Source organism: Cyphomyrmex costatus, unplaced genomic scaffold (genome assembly GCF_001594065.2).
Source record: "Cyphomyrmex costatus isolate MS0001 unplaced genomic scaffold, Ccosl1.0 scaffold75, whole genome shotgun sequence".
Classification (NCBI taxonomy): domain Eukaryota; kingdom Metazoa; phylum Arthropoda; class Insecta; order Hymenoptera; family Formicidae; genus Cyphomyrmex; species Cyphomyrmex costatus.
The window spans coordinates 1,333,226-1,350,851 of NW_017280322.1; the positions used below are offsets into that span (position 1 = coordinate 1,333,226).

At 40.8% G+C, this 17,626-nt stretch overlaps 1 protein-coding gene across 2 annotated transcripts in view; it reads right to left on the bottom strand.

Moving 5' to 3' along the window:
* LOC108781009 (ubiquitin carboxyl-terminal hydrolase 48) overlaps window positions 1–17,626 on the bottom strand; it is a 54,663-nt gene that overhangs the window by 17,022 nt on the left and 20,015 nt on the right. For both annotated transcript variants that reach the window (XM_018548868.1, XM_018548869.1), the window contains 4 exons: window positions 15,480–15,586; window positions 7,288–7,421; window positions 6,320–6,439; window positions 3,165–3,290 (listed from right to left, as the gene is read on the bottom strand). In XM_018548868.1, the coding sequence (XP_018404370.1) occupies window positions 3,165–3,290; window positions 6,320–6,439; window positions 7,288–7,421; window positions 15,480–15,586 (487 nt within the window). The remainder of the gene's footprint in view (window positions 1–3,164; window positions 3,291–6,319; window positions 6,440–7,287; window positions 7,422–15,479; window positions 15,587–17,626) is intronic.

The following is a 17,626-nucleotide window of genomic DNA, read 5'->3' on the forward strand; positions in this document are numbered from 1 at the left end:
ATGTCGTTGCTTTAATATCTTTATCTGTAACGCGGTTCTCGCGACGGTTACGGTTTACTTTTTGTTTAAAAGGTACGCGCGAATTGCGAATCGAACAAAAATGCAATTTGCCTCGTCAAGCTGCTTCAAGAATTTCGAACGTTCATTCCCAGTAGCAATTTACAGTTGAGCTTCGAAAGCTACAATATTCACGCGGCACATGGCGCAACCAAAACCGAATACAATGACTACTTGGAAGAGAGGTCCATTTGCGACGAAGAAAGATCGATTAATCATGATGTGTAACGTGCTCATAAAAGCGCGCATACAAACCGGATGGTGGAAAGGGAATGGTAGGGAGAGCGAAAGTGACATAAAAGAAAAGAGTAAGACGATCGACCTCGCGCGACGTAATGTCGTTGATCTCCTTCGGTCAACCGGATCGGCCGAAAAAAAAAAAGGTAGTGATATAATGTAGATACGTGGCAAGATATATTAACTTTGTACTCCGACGACCTTGAATTATTGCACGGATGATGACGGAGCGGTAGCTGATATCTCGCGAGACACTCGATCACCGATCTACGCCGCAAGTCATCCTGATCATTGTGCGTGGACCGGTAGCAAAATCAAGGACTAACCTTGCCTGAAACGCTTTAATTCAGTCTATCCGCCGCGAATAGAGTATCTGACAATTCCGATATATCGTCTGATATCATGAGACAGGTTTAAAGTCCGGATTTTCATCTACTGATTAACATATGGCTAGACTAGGTTTAACCTGATAATAATGTAAAAATTCTATTTCTTTATCTACGTGGTTAATCAGTAATTAACTGATAGCTTTATGAATAATTTTTCAAGTTACTATTACAAAACTATTAGTTTAAATTAACTATAGTAAAAAAATGAATTTTTACATCAAGTGGGGTTAAATTTAAACCATAAGTTAATGAAAAATTGATAATGAAAAATTGAGCCTAAGAAGAGTGGAAAAATTCAATTTCCGCCGCTTCCAATGAATCTTACTTTTACGACTTTTTTTTTTTAGAAAAATTAGATCAAATAACGAAATAAAATTTTCTGGAGTTTCAATTATTTTTTTACGCGTACATGTACCCCGAAATTAAGTAACTTGGACAATTACAAACTGAACAGAACGTAAGGTAGTCGATCTTTCCTATAAGCGATATGATTTAAGCAAGCACGAGCACGGCCGATCGGAACAACCTAACTCCGGTTTATGCGATTATGCTTTTGAGTCGCATTAAGTTCGTCGTACGGTGAACGAGCGGATTTTACGACGGAAGATTTCGCGAAACAATCTCGTTCTCGAGGGAGCTTCTTGCACATCGGGAGTCGGCCCACGGTTATTCGTATAACCGCAAATAATTACCCGCCCGTTATGTACTTTTCAGTCACGTTATGGTTAACGATAGTTAAAAGCAGCTAGACATGCCTCGGGATTTATCACCGTCGTTATATTCCGACCACGGGAATCGACAGTTCCTTGCTATTTCATACAATATAGAATTCCGGGGCAATCACGTCAATTGCAAGATCCGTGTGAGAACAAAACGTACAGTGAGAGTCAAACATTTTTATTATGACCGATTCAATGAGATTTAAATTACTAAAAAAAAAAAAAAACAGAATGATAAACCATTTGTCGTAAAACTTTGTCACGTCGACGGTAATCAACGCGATGGGATGCGGGAAGAAATTTTTCTGAAAACCGCAAAACCCATCGGAGCGTTTCAATCGGTAGAAACGTCGGCAGGTTGACTAAACTGGATTCTCCGAGGCAAGACAGCAATTAGAATTCGCAGCTAGTACAACCGCAACCGGTGAACCAGTCCAGCGAGGAGGCCGCGTCTCCTTCTCTTCCTCTCTCTCTCTCTTCCTCTCTCTCCCCCTCCCCCTGCCCTCTTTGTTCTTCCCGAACGTAGACTAGCGCGACTTAGGTTAACGGTTTTGAGACTCTGTCGCTGTGCTGAACGTTTGCTAGCTTAGCTCACCGATTGCTTTCATAAAGTCAGTCGACTGTGAACCGAGGAATGTGTTGGAATCCTGGAATTATTCCGCCGAACGAGAGAGCACTGAGAATTTTTCTCCGCGACGCCGTTCCACAGACGGCTGTTCTCGGCAAAAACCCGCGAGGGTTGAACAGCGTTCCGCATGAGGAGTGCGAAAACAACGTGGCACGGATAAACGTATGGTCGCGATATCATTGTCGCAAATTTCTCACGTATATAAATCGCAAATCGGATACCTGACTAGCAATATAGCAAATTAACAATAACTAGTAGTTCCATAAATTATAGAAGTAAATTTTCTTACAATTTATCAGCTAAGAGTACGGAAATAATGTAAAATTTTTCATTTAAAATTTGTTTGTACTTATATACAGGCGGAGTTAGTACCGATTTGTCGGAGTACAAGTTTGCGGATAAGAGCTGCAATTTCTAACGACTTTACTCTCCCAAGGCTAAGAGGGCTACAATTAACACTTCCAATCTCAAATAAGGCATTTTCGGCTAATCCCGGCGTGAAAACGCCGGTCTTGGCGTCGTTATCTGAGAAGCCATTGCCGGTCCTGGTTACTTATCCATTGTCTCGAACTTAAGGGAAACAGTGGCTAGATCTTAAATCTAAATTGCATCTGTTTGTCACTGTCCGCTAGTCGGGCGGAACAAACGTATCGTTGTAACGACAATCAAGACGTCGTAGCGAACCATCGAGGCGCCGCGTCGGATCGTAAAACATTAAATACGATAAAGTAGAATCCTGAGTACTTCTATTTAACGAAGAGATCTACATGTATCAATGTATGCTATTGCACGTGAAAGCAGATTTATAACGTAAACTTCACAAGTGCACGCTTGATTGATCTCGAGGACGCTTAGAAACATTTGTGTGCTATATATTCTTAAATTTTTATATTTTAATTATACAGATAATTTTACAAAAAAGATTTCTCTAGGTTTTCAAAAATCCGCAATTTTTAGATTCATTATTTCGATGGCGATCGTTTCGTCAGTAACTTTTATTTCTCTATATTTAATCTAATTAATTTGTGTGTAATATATTCTTTATATCATTTATAAGATATAAAAAATAAATTAATAATTATAGAAAAATAAGAAAAAGAAGCAAAATAAAGCATAATTTAAATCGAAACTTACCTTTAAGGTAAGTAGAGCTCCAGGAAATATACCGAGTGCAGCTAAGCTGAGACTATCATCAATGAGTTCGTGTTCTCCTAGCATTATGTGTTGATCGTATGGTCCAGCCCCACAAATTTGCATCGTCTGAAGCAAAACAAAAATGTCTTATCTAAGGACAGGAGTCTTGCATAACACATAACGAACAATGCATAGGAAAATGAACTAAAGTTTTTCACTTCCTTCTCTTCCGTAAAATAAAAGATTCTGATTGGTCGATTTTCTTACGATTTACGCATTATGTAAAGGTTTGTGCACCGACTTTTATTCATTTATGCAATCAAATCGAGTAATAATTTTATTTTAAAAAACGTCTTTGTCGATTTCTAATAGACATCGATCGATCGTAATATAATTAAACTTTCCAGAAAAATAAATTTTTATTAAAAAACCAATATGTATTTCGTATTACGCTTCTGTATTTCCCATCAGAATTAACTACGCGCCGCCCGAAGACATTTAAAATATATTTCAATACACGAACGCGAAAGTACTCGTAGAACGAAGTTTGCGGCCGTGCGGAAAAACGAAAGGGGCTATTTGAGATTCTAGAAGTGGAAGAGTGCGCGAGACGAGCGTGAGCTCCGGTAATTGCTTAATTTGTGGAACCCGCGTAATGTTGTGTGGAGGGATAGCTTGCGCCACGCCGCTGGCCTGTCCTCGGCGTCGGTGCGAGAACGTGTAGCTCGGTTTCTGTTTTACGATCGCCGAGTCGAACTGAACCGAGCCGAGCAAAGGAGCCCAGGAGGAGAAAGGAGAGGCATCACGAGGGCGCCGGAAAGCAACTAAAGGGCGGACATCGTGTACAAAAAGGCAATTATGAGCACACGCACGATTGTACGTATACTTAGGCATACAACAATCACTTTTCGTCAAATTATTTCCTGCTGGGAAGTAGTGTAATAAAGAATTAAATTGGGAGTGTGCATGAGAAAGGTATGACAAATGGATGACTGATGTAAAAATAAAATTTGTAAACCAAGTCTCCTTCTTGAGCTTTATATGAAGAAAATAAATTCTATTTTATAATTATTCCCTGCTGAAACAACGAAGGCATAGGTCGTAGCGGATATTGTTGTCGCTAGATCTTACCGGAGATCGAGAGTGTAAGTTACGTCAAAACCAATCCTCATATGTCGTAAATGTCTACTGGACTTCATACAACGAAGAGAAGAGAACGAAGAGAACGAGAAGAACAAGAAGAGATGGTCAGGGTCAAAGAACCTCGAGGCTTCCTCGTTAAAGGAAGGCGCTCAACGAGCGCGATAAATAGAGGTGGGTTTAACAAGGTTGCGAAGTGGCGGCAGGAGGCCAAATTGCCTCGGGGTTGAGGAACTTTTGATATTTACGGATCCTGATAGTCGCGTCGCGCTACGTCGAGAGCCGAAACCGCGACGGATTACCTCGTGTGGATATAATCTCGACATCTGCAAATTGATAACGTGAGCTCTCTAGCAATCTCCTCTCTCTTTTCAACGACTTCTACGATTTGCTTTCCAATCTATCCGTGAAAAATCCGGCGCGGCCGTTCGGCGACGTTTTTGTCGGCCGTCATTTTTCCGTGAACGAGCTATCCGCGTGGACGAACGTTTTTTCGTTCCGATGCCATTGCGTCCATGCCACGGCGCAATGAGAGTAAGAAAGGCGATCGAGCGGTACCGAGGGAAAAAATGGAACTGGTGACACGGAATGTGCTGGAAAGTAATATTTACAGACGATCACTTCATAGGCGTTACACCGCGATTACGTAAAGCTTGCCCGCGCGCTGGCGAAGATCAACGACAGCCGCTATTGTCCCGATTTGCTTGCCCGCTAACTCCGCGACATAACTGCATTCGACCATGAAACTCAAACATTTTTATTGGCGATCTTTTTGCACAAAAGTAAAAAAGACAACGAGCGCGCGGCGTGACTCGGTCGCATTTTTGTCAAACGCGAGAACCAATCCGCAAACAGTGACACCCTTGAATCGTGACGCCGTGAGATTTTCCAAGAGAGTAAAAACTTTTGCGCGCTTTCAAAGTATATCATTTTTTTCCCTTAACATTACTAATAAAATTTCATTCTCATGAGTTATAGTAGCTAAAGCACGATTTCGGTCGATCGAATGATTTATTTTGAATGATTGTTGACGTTGTCGTCGAGTGAGAGACGAAATTAAATCGAAAAACACAAAGCTATAAAAAAAAAGAAGCGACAGTGAATGAGAAGGAGTGACCGGGTCTCGGTATTTCCATTGACGCCGACAGCCTCTCTCGCGGGCGGGTATTAAAAGGGGACGTGTGTTCCATGGGGTGAAAGAGGCACGAACAAAAATTCGAGCCCGAAGGAGAGCTCAGTGAATAGATAGAGGAGTATCGCGCGTGAGACAGAGAGAGAGAGAAAGAGATACGCGAAATGAAGAGAGATCGAGCCGGGAGAAAGAGTCAAATGGAAGGTTGAGTGGAGCGAAGTGGAGTGAAGTGGAGTGGAGAAGTTGGAGACCTGTTATTAGCGCGAGGTTTATGCTCTTTCGGGTTTTTGCCAGTGGCTCCGCCAGAAAGAAGAGGGAGGAAGAGGAGGAGATGGCTACGGCCTCGCAATATAAATACGCTTAATAGTTTAAGCACACTGCCGGAGCCCGAGCATATGCTAACCAGCCATAACTACGCTTTACTACTCTTTCGTCCAGCACGAGTCGGGGAACAGACGACCGGACCGAGATAGTCAGGCCGAGGGGTGGCGGCCGGCTTCGGGCAAACGCAGCTCTTCCCATTTCGGTTCGAACAATAAGACCGCGCCGTAAAATACTTGCGCCGCAAATTGATTGATTATCCCGAGTCCGTTTCGGCAGGTGACGAGCGCAAACAGATCAAGATATCGGATGAACTTTTTCCGATTTTTTTCGCGAGATTATCGCGCTCCGCGAACAATTGTCCCTAATGATTCTTTTCATAATTTTTAGATTCTTCTAAATTTATATCGGATGCGGTTTTCTGCAAAACACATATATACGTTCAAAATTTATCCAAAATTTGAAATGTATTGCCATAATTGTACCTCTCGTGTATTTTGTCTTGTGAAATAGTTGAGATTAAATCGGCGTTATAACTAAATGTATTAACAAGAACACTTACCATTACTTTAAGTTCTTTCAAAGTAATCTCAGAAGACACTTTAAGTTCGTGAGATCCTTTTAATTTTCTCCTAGTTCGTGAAGGACGCGCCTTCACCACCTTCGGCTTTTTTGTCACTACCTGTAACAAACGTTCGAAATATTCGATCGGTAAAAGGCACGTTTAAATAACTCTTCTATAAAAGAATATTTTATAAGAATAAAAATCTTTTGTTCATAAATCTTTAACAACAATTGTTTATCTATTGAATATTTCCACATATAAAAAAATATTAGAAAAGAAAGTTTAGTTAGTCATATATAGGCGCAATTCTCCACAATTATTTCTAAATCAACGTGAATCAAAAGCGAGCTGCGTAAAAGGAAGCAGATAATTCTTAAGGTCACTTCGAACAGAGACGTAATAATACTTATTACATCGTGAAATGCGTGAGATGGCATCAACTCGCCGTTATCGGTTAAAATTAATCTGGAAAGACGACCGCTTCCAGGACACTCGATGACTCGGCACGTCGGCCCATTAACAAAATTCTTTTCTCGTCCGAACGAGCCAGTATAATTCGTTCATACATATACATACGTACATACATATATATATGTGTGTGTGCGTGTGTGTGTGTGTGTGTGTGTGTGTGTGTGTGTATATACAATATGAAATTTTCAATCTCTATTAAATATATCGTACATAAGAAAAAAGAACATTATGATTTTATTACAATGATTAATGAATCGTGATATAAATCATATTATATCATAAAAATTGTACGTTATTGTATCAGGAAACACGGTAGTGTCTCGGCGCTGAGACAAGCATAATGAACACCGAAGTTACGATCATTCAGTAATATATAGCAAATTTTTAAATTGTCATTATAATCGCATGATTATCTTATGTCAATAAAAATAATCTTTATTCATATACAATTTATTAAACAAATATCTAATCGATTGAAGATATTCTTGCGTTACCTCATAATCATTGTTGTCTATCTTAGATTCTTCGTTTTCATCGATACATTTAACGTAAATTGTTGCTCTATCGTACTTCAAACTTTCCAGACGTTCCTGTTCAACCTTCGCTAACATGCAAGCTGCGCAAGGGCCTGAAACAATAGGAGACGCACTTTCGTGACGTTTTAAGCATTTCAAACTGATGAATATTATGGTTGCAAATATCTATTATTTCTTTAAAGTTTTCTTCAAATTTTCTAGGTATTCTTACATTTGTCACAATATAAATCATGTTAGCTTCTTCTTCCTCTCCTTAAAATCTTAACAATCTCATAAGATTTATCCATAAAAATATAATAACTTAAATAATATAATAATACGCAAAGTGGAGCATTTTTTTCGTAAGCAATTATATGAAGTATACGTTGCCTCGAAAATGTCGCAATGCACCAATATAAGAAAGCGCGAGCTTTGCAACAATACTATAGAACTTAAACTTGACGCAGTCCGGCGCGACGCGACGCCGCTATTAACACCCCCGGGGGTCAGATTTCGTTGGCCTCGTCGATCCCTCGTCGAGAGAGGACCGGGCCGGCAGTTAGAAAGTCAAGTTAGAGGGTGCGCGCCGGGCGGGTGGGTGGGTGGCACAGTGATGTCGGTGGTGGCTCTTATCCCATGTATAATAGATTGCTTACGGCCGGTGAGATTAATACAGTAATTAATAATATACGGTGACCAGGGTGGTGTAAGAAGCGGCCATTGTTGCTGGCCGGACAGCACAAAAAGCGCTTCGGCCGGTCCGGAGCCAAAGCTCGTATCCGAGCGTTACTCTCAGAGCGTTACGTCATGTTCAGACAGTTTTCCAGCGGTGGGAAACGTGAGGGGAGGAATCGTGATCCCCCGGTTGAATGCGAATTCGCGTCCACCCCCGCGTTACCGCTAATTACCGACTCATAGCAGCCAATAAGAGAACATTGTAAGAAGCCATTTGCCCATTAACGAGTCAAGGAGATTAACGCGAAGCATCTCGTTCGATATACTTTCCCTCGCGGCGAGAGATTTCGCAAACGAGAATAAATGTTGATCGTCGCCGCGAGCGCGAGGGCAGATTGAAAACGACGGACGTTCGTTCACGCAGCGGCGAACTAATTTCCCGTAACGGTAACGAAGGATAGGACGGAAGGGCCCGCACGCCAAATGAATTCGAAGGTCCTCCCGTCGAATTCCTAATTACCCGTCGGCGCGGGGATATCCGTGCGATAGGATCGTTTGCTATCGGGTTTAATCGGAAATACGAGAAGCTTAAGCTAATGAGAGATTCGTAGGGTCGCGAATGCAAATCTCTTCCGACGTACTACAAACAGCAGTCTGCCTATCGAGAATGCTGGTCGCACTTTTCCAGCCGATCGAGAACGGACAATCTCTCGCAGAATCAAAGATACGGCTAATTATTATACATTCTGTTCACATAAACTCAGCTTTTCATCATAAAAGTACTGTGCAGAAATATAAATGGATTCTCATACAAGCGTTTCAAGAGATAAGCAAATCAACAAAGGGATGATTTTACTGGCAAATAATACACGAAAGTCCGATGCTTTGTATAAGACTAAAGGGCAATGCGGAGGAGGTCTAGTGTATTTCCCTAAAGTGCCATCGAAGAGCAATCAAACCATAAACGAAACGGAGCAGAAACTTACACGATATCGGAAGAAGTTTCGGGAGTTCCGACGAAGAGTCAGATGCCTTTGGATTTTATTTAGACCCGATTAAACGGCCGGCGCTAAGAACTCTTAGAATTGTAAAACTTTTGACAAACGATAGATATGATTGTCAAATTATACCGCAATCATATCCTCGAAATGTGAATGATACTTGATCGACATAATTCTAATTTTCATTTGTTACAAAATATCAAATTTTTTTAACATCATGTGTCATCCTAAATATTATTTTAATACAAAAATTTGTATTAGCTTTGCGAATAAAAAATTTGATTGCATATAGCAGGAAGATGGTTTTTTAACTTTCAATTCTTTCTTTTTATAAAATTTGATAATTAAAATTTAATAATTACGTAAATTATAATATTACGTAAATAGTTAGAGAAAAAGACTTTATTCAATTAGATATATTTAATTAAAATGTCAAGCAAGCTTTTTTTTTGATAAAGACGATTCGAACAAGTGCCCCACCTACTAAACAACGTGCTAATCACACTTCGGCCGATTGATGATAATCGATCAAGGAAAGTAATTACACTGTGATCACAGATACATTGAAATAAGTAGACGAATCGGTAGGATGAGGTCATTTCGTGCGAACAGTAAGTGGATGGAGAAGAATCGTGAAACGAAATAGGGGCTCTAACATTCGAGAGCTTAATCGAAATAAGATATTGATACTACGGATCGCTATCAAGGGATTTGAATCTCTTCTCAGAATTTTCCTACAAGTAGATTATTTATGTATCTGTTTAATTATAATTGATTCCTAAAATCAAATAAAAGAATAAAATCTTTGCAATGGAAAAAAGTGTAAGTATACTGATCTTGAATTATTCGGAGTCAAGAAAAATGCACGAGTCGCCCTCAACTCTTCGATCAAAATCGAAAGCGCGTTAAGCGAAAAGACACCGAGTTTGCTATTATATTAAAAGGGCTGAACGACTTTCATTCATAACTCCCGAGTCACCCCGTGAATGAAAGATTGATGTTCTCCCCTAACCGTCGTGACTCGACGACGAGAACCGTTCACCCTTCTCGAAATATGTTTCGAATTCTTCGGAATTTCCGGGAGAAAGGAAAGAACTGTGTTCACCCCAGTAAGTAAATAATGACTTTGTGTTTTGTCAACTGTATTATTAAATTAATTGAATTTAGCAACAACTAGTAGTAGTTGTGTGTTTAATATAATGCTAAAAAGCTGTGTAATATATTATACAGCAATGCTATTAATTAAATATAATGAAATACAGTACCTAAATCCGTTACATAAAAAAATGATAAGAAGTAGAATGCAGCTTCTGATCTTTAACCGAGTGCTCCTAATTTTTTTTTTATTAATTCGCCCGTTAGCAAGCGCCAGTAATTGGCAACTAAAATCAACGAATCTCTCAAACGTGACTCGGTGCAGGCGTCTTCAGTGCACAGCATCGACATCGTGGTAGTGGAGGAAGATCGACGTGGTAATAATGATTTCGCTAACGAACGTCTTCGAGAGCCACAACAAAGTCGAGATCTAATCCTCTTACAGGATGACACCGAGCCGGCAGCAACGAGGGCACTCGATGGCATTACGCGCGTCTCTGCCAAAATCCGCAAAATGCGATTGTCACCCTGCGAAGCGGAGATCGAGAGAAACGTTGCCTTTTGCGACGCTCGCAAATGAAGTACCCCGCGATGATCAACGAATTCGTTAATTAAATGCGAGATGTTCCGCCTTTACTTTGCAAATCGCTGGATTCGGAGCAACGAACACGCAATAAGGTGTGTCAACCATAACTAACGAGCTCCGGTTTTCCTTGATGCGTGTGTTTAGAACTCGTTTCTCAAATTACTCGCAAAAGAACGCGAAAGTATAATAATTTTCAGTTGGAAAAATTGTCACGCAGCGCGATGATAAATTAACGATGATAAATAGAACAGTGTTAATATTTTACTGCATCAAGTCATTTCGTTTTATCTCTTTTACAATAAACAACGGTTGGAATACACGCGAAAGAGTATATATACTTAAAAACTTTCTGTGATGCGAGAGGACAAACTTGAACGGCAGACTAACGCGGCGCGGCGGTTTAAATCAAGCGATATAGACGATTAGACACCTCCAGATTATCGAGGATCTCCTTGTGACGGTAGATCGGAAGATGCGTCCTACCGAAGTTGGAAGAGGGGAGCTGAGAGCGAGCCTTATCCTTGTTTTATCTTGTTTTCCACCCAACTCCTCCGTCCCCGTTCTCCATCCTACCATCGCGCTTCGCACACTCCACTGCTGCCGGAGGACGAGCATCGGTCATCTAAGCGCTCCATTTAATCCTGGAGGAAAAGGACCCCCCGTAGGTCCACGGACAAGTGGGGATCTCCTTCGGGATAACAGAAGCAACGAGGGAGAGCGTTTCGAGAGACCTAGCAGCAGGATCCGCTAATTCGTCCCTGCAAAATTTGTCCTGCCCGACTTTGCTCGTTTCCTGCGCGATTACGCGAAAACGCTGCTTTTTCCGTTTCCCGCACGCTAATGTTTTTCGCTAAGCCTCCCTTTTCTTATCTACATTGGCTGTTATAAAAAAGAAAGTACCTACGCAATCGTCGTGTTGACCAAAAATGAATTTTCTATCTTCGTTCAGAGTGAAATGAAATAAGTAGTACAAACGAAGAAATAGTTAGGCTGATGCATTAATTAAAATAATTAAATTGTAGCAAAGTGCTTGAAGTTAAGTATAGAATTGTTTCCTCTTTTAATAAATCAAGGTTGTCATAAATTCCTAAAATTCTATACCTTTCCCTGATTCCCAGACAAAATTTTATGATTTTTCCTTATACTTTCAATAATATTTCATATTTTTTTTGTCCTAATTTTTAGAAATTGTCAAATATTTTGTTAAAGGAGAAATTTAAACACATTAATGTAAGTTATTATTAATGTTATACTGATACTGTTTGCATGTAACTCTTGAATCGATAGTATTTAAAAATTGCATAATGTAATGAATACATATTAAACTTCTTTAAAGCCATGAATTCTTAATTTTCTAAAAAATTTTGCAAAATTTCCTAATTTTTCCCCGATTTTCCTGTGACAGTTTTCAATTTCCTTAACATTTCCCTGATTTCTAATTTTATAACAACCACGTACATACGGTAAGTGAAATAGTTACTTCATTCGATATATTGATATTAACACATCATTGATCAGGATTACTTTCCCTGTTTCTGTTCGGTGAAAGCGCGATCGGTGAGGGTGAGGTAGTAATAAACTCTTAATCAAACGGCTCTGCCTGCCGCTCTAACGTCGACGTATCTCGGAACTGTAAGTTCTTGAGCGAAAAAATTCCGGGTAGAAGTCAGTATCCATTATGGTGCAGCGACTTTAACCGCACGGCACCGTGGCTCATAAGGGCATGTTCATTGGTCAGCGGATGTATATATTAAGACATGTCCGGCGCACTTGTCGCAGGGTGGGGACAGGGGGCTAACAAATGTCTCTCCTGAATCGTTTGACCCCTTGGTAAGTTCAACCCCCTCAGGAAACTAAATCTCGAATCCAGGTCCGTCCCAGCCCCCGCCACCCTAGCCGCACGTTTATAGAAGGACGGACGGTCCGCTGCAACGTAGGCGACCGCATTCTCGGGGAGGGAACTAATCAGCAAATTCGTGTTCTAAATCTAAATCGCCGTCCGAATATTAATTCGAGGCCGGTCTCTCCTACCGCTACCGCCACCGCCACCGCTACTGCCGCCGCCGCGCCGGTTTCTGCCCCCGTCTGTCTGCCCCGCGTGCACGGTTTTCTTGGTCTCGCTCACTCGTTCGTCATTGGTTTTGCGATACAACCAGTGCCGTACCTACGACACGCCTGATTTGTGATACCGCCTGGCGCCTAAGCGATATTTACGAGCGACGTTTCGGAGAAACGAAACAGCGAGCAGCAACGCGCCGCTTACATTTCTAGAATCAATTTCATCTGGCGTGTAAAGCTGTTTCCCGGAAGATGTAATCGCGCGAGACGCGAGTTACATAATTGTCGATACGTGATTCGAAAAGGAATCTCATTCTTTAATTTGTATTTTCTGTAAATGTTGAGGATCTCTATATATATATATATATATAAAATTTGACAAATTAAATTTGACAAAATACGCGATATGAGTTTAGATTTCCAATTGAAGTGTCCAAAACAACAACAAAAACCCATAATTCATAAGATTTACTTTGCGCTTAAAGCGGACCTTACGAATCATAGAATAAATATTCTATCATACCTACATTAATTCATACACCACTTAGCTTAAATATCTTACATCCGATCATTTTTGATTAGATGGAGATGTCGAGATCTAACTAGTGAATAAGATGTCTCACATTAAGACAAGGACCGGTCCTTTGCTTTGTCGAGGCGTTAACAAACGAGGCAACGTTTCTTTCTCTCCGTTTAGGTTTTCCAGCATCGCCATCGTCATCGAGCTCATCGGAGGAGCAACGAAGCACAGAGGGTGGTATTCAATCGCGTCACCTCCGGTTCTGTCAACTTGCGAGCGGACGGTCTGCGACGGAGATGTCGGGGGTAGTCGGGTGATTGATACGAGGTTGGACGGTGCCTAATGTGCCTCCACGATCGAGGGAGACGGTGGACAGAAGGGGGAGAAAGAAAGCAGGAAAAGGGAATCCTTGGAGGCTTTAAGAGTAGCACGACCGGGCAGGACTCGTTAGTCAGGGCCGTATCAGTCACCAAAAGCAACCCCTCATTTTTTGCGCTTGGCAATCCGTCCCTCTCCCTTTCGCGATCACCCCGAGGCCCTTCCTATCCGCAAAGCGCGTTCTCAAAATAAGTTAGATCGCCCGTTTATACATAATTCCTCCTCGCTTCGCGTTCTTGAATACTAGACATCGAGAAGTGAAGATGATTCAACGAAAATCCTAGGGGAGCTACACTTGTGAAATATATCAAATATAATATAAACGATATATTTTATAATTTTTCATAAATTTTAAATGTTAAATTTTTCTCTTGTATCAATTCTCAAGATACTATACGTAATTAGACAACCATCACGGTTAACGTTGACAAGAATATGTACCATTAGTTCGACATTTGCACGGCCACAAAAATCATCGTTTAATTCTCGACATCTCCATTTAAACGGCGGACTTGTCAGTATCCCGACCATGATACCGGCCATTCGATTCGCCGTCAACGAGAGGTGAGGTCTTTGCAATTCAGATGTTGTTGTCGGCGGCAACGACGGCGGCGGCCGCGTAGCTTGCCGTCGTCCGAAACGAACCGAAGGAGCGCCTTGACAAATGCCCCGGAAAAAAAGGTGGCGTACTCGCGACCGAAAGACGGACAAGACAATGGGATGTTTAGAGATCCTTCGCGCACACGATAAACGCCGCACGGCGGCCAGCACGAGGCAGGACGTGAGCGTCGTACCCCTTCTCGCATCACCGGTCCCCCGGGTGTTACCGTCGGAACCCAATTTGCCTGCCAGACAACCGACAAGGATCGCTCGTCTGAGGAAGCGACACGTGCCCGAAGAACTTGAATGAATCTTGATCGCTCCTCAAAGCGCACACTCTATTTTTGATGATACTAGATACAGAATATAAATCAATACAAAAACAAATTTTTGCGTTAAGAATTTTAATTGTCAGACAGGATGTTCTAAATGTTTATTATATCGTTTTTAATAATTGGTCATTTATTATTATTTTACGATAACCAAGCTTGGCTCACTAGCCCTTTAACCATTGCATTTTTTGTTTTATCGATTGAGTCTTTCATTTGAATTTAATTCCATTCTTCATTCAATGTTTATACAAATAATTACACGGATTCTACAGCGAAACAAATAATTATCAAATACTCAAAATTTCTTTAAAAAAAAAAAAAAGATTGTGATCAACGAAATAAAGAAGTCAATACTCTGGAACAACACATCGCGTGAAACGGGGGGTGAGAAACTTTTGAGAGGGCCATTTACGGCCGTCTCACCCATCGTATCCCCAACGTAGCGTTGCTTTTTCTGCCAGTTAATTTTCAGGATACTTCTTAATTATAATGAGACACTTTGGGGCCTGGAGGAGAAGCCAACTGAGAAGATGGGAAGGACGGAAGGGGGTTTTATGTAAATCGGTGGCTAATGTCTTCTGGCATTATTCCTTGGGTTAGGTTGGGAAAGAGGCGGAGTAGGAAGCTCATGGTAGCGGCACACACGTACCTTCTCCGTCTATCTGTACAAGATAAATCGCTAAATGCGATCCAGCGCAACTTTTATATCATGATTATTATCTGTGAATATTTTATGCACGTGCGGGGAAATCGTTCAACAATAAAATATCACGAAGCCGAAAATAGTATATTTATATACAACGGTACATCATGATATTTAAAAGTGTCACAGCTAAAACCATCGTTTACGGACTGTATCGCGAATAATCCAATGTATAATCTATCGCATCCTTTATTTCTGGTATTATAAAAGGATTTATACTCACCGGGATTCGTGTAATAGTCATCGCCAGTCTTCTTTATGGTAATGGGATAGTCAACCTCGTAAAATTGCATGAGCTTCAACCATTCCTCCTCAGTTACTATAGTGTATCTGTAACAATAAAATAATACTCCGTTGTAATTCTGATCAAGAAGTGAACTAGTACAACAAAACTTGCGATACAAATATATTACAAAGTAACTGTAGAAACATGCAAAGAGAGAGAGAGAAAGAGAGAAAGCACGATTGGACGAGAGCCGTATTTGCAAGATGGAATTTGCGATTTTCCGACAACGCCGTAGAATCCGTAATGCTTTTTGCATCGTCTCCCTTAATTATACCGCAAATTAGAAATTTCTTGCTGTACCACGGCTCCAGCTTTTTGCCCTTGCAATTGTTCGCTCGATCCTGGCATGGTTCCTGAACCTCGTATCGCGAGAGAATCTCGCGTTAGTACGCAATCAATAATATTTCGCGAACTGCTACGCTATTAATATCCATAATTTCGAAACTGTCTATTCTCGGAGTAGGGCTGAGAGAGATTAGGTCGAGATATACAATCGTAATTTATTATTAAACGGATAAAAGTTGTACAATCATAAACATTCATTTAATATAAATTGCAACGTGTAAACAAGCATTTCAGCAGTCTAGACTTATTCGCTCTTTGCAATTTACATCTCACAATGATTGATAAAAGATATTTGATAAAAAACGCACAATGACAGACGTATTTATATGAATGATCGATCAATCAAGCTTGATTAAGACGACCATATGATATAAACGGTAATTGGCGCGATCGTTTGTCCCTCGGTAGAACGATGAACGATTATACAGCAACCAGACTCGCAATACGAAAGCGAAAGAGAAACCCAAACGGTACGAAACGATGATGACTCGACCGATAATTAGTTGCGCGACATTAATTTCGATTCAGCGCAATATGCCGCGCGGTCTCATTTGAATTTTCACGGGGGCAAAAACGCGCGGACGAGCTTGTCGTCTCTCCTGTGTATTTGCCTAACGCCCGAATAATGGTAGATGCATCGAGGAGAGACGATGAAAGGAGAAGAGGGGAGAAATCGAAGTAGAAAAAATATATACTAGCCAGACTACGCAGCGTTTCACGAATTTCTCCCTTTCTCTCTCTTCCTCCCTCCCTCTCTCTCATTTTTACATCTTCAACCTAAATAATCATGATGTCATCTTTGATACATAAAAAATGATATAAACATCGGTAAATATAATAAAAAAAAGTTCTCAAGTCTAAATCTCTCTCTCATAACAAAATTTTATATTATTTTAATAATCAGTAAATTTTGCTTTTTAACATATATTTTTTACCTCAGTAAAAAATCTATAAAATTTGGCATTGTTACAAAATTACTTGAGAACGTTTCTTTGTAAGTGTTATAAGTATAAGAAATACTAAATACAGGATGAAAGAGAGATTAAGGTATAATATCAAAATACATTTATTTAAATTATTTGTCAAAAATCAAAAAATATACTATGAAAAAGTTTGAGCGATCCTACTTTTTGTCGCTTCAACAGATTCATAACACATTACATCATATCTCAAATCAATCGCTCTTTCAAATACACGTAAATATAACGATATGATAACTCACGGAAGAAAACAGCAAATATCCGTGATATTCCCGATAGATACGAGAATCGCCCTCGCGAGAGGAAGGGAGGAGGGGAGAAGATGGCAAAAATGATTTTTTAACGGTCTCACTGAGACGATGGAAAAGCGGACGACTTAAGCCGCCGGCTATCTTAGGCAGATAGTGGACAATGGTTTAGCATAATGGTCGGGGGATGTTGGATGGCGCGTTGGCCCCGGGGGCGTGCGAGTGACATTTTCGCGTATCCATCACGTCACGGGGGCCGAGGAACGAGAGCGGAGACATGGAGAAGGAGAGAAAGGCGTGCCAGGAGGTCACGCACTTTCGCTTTATAATATAGTGTCCTTCGAGAAATTCCCGCCAAGGAAAAATACCCGAAACCTCGGAGAGCCATACTCTCCGTGTCCCTCAAGCGATTGACTTTATTTCCCTCCCGAAATACGATTCTCCTCTGCAGGCATCGCGCGCGAGTGTAACGAGGCGTGCAACATGTATTTCGAACAAGTATATTTTCTGG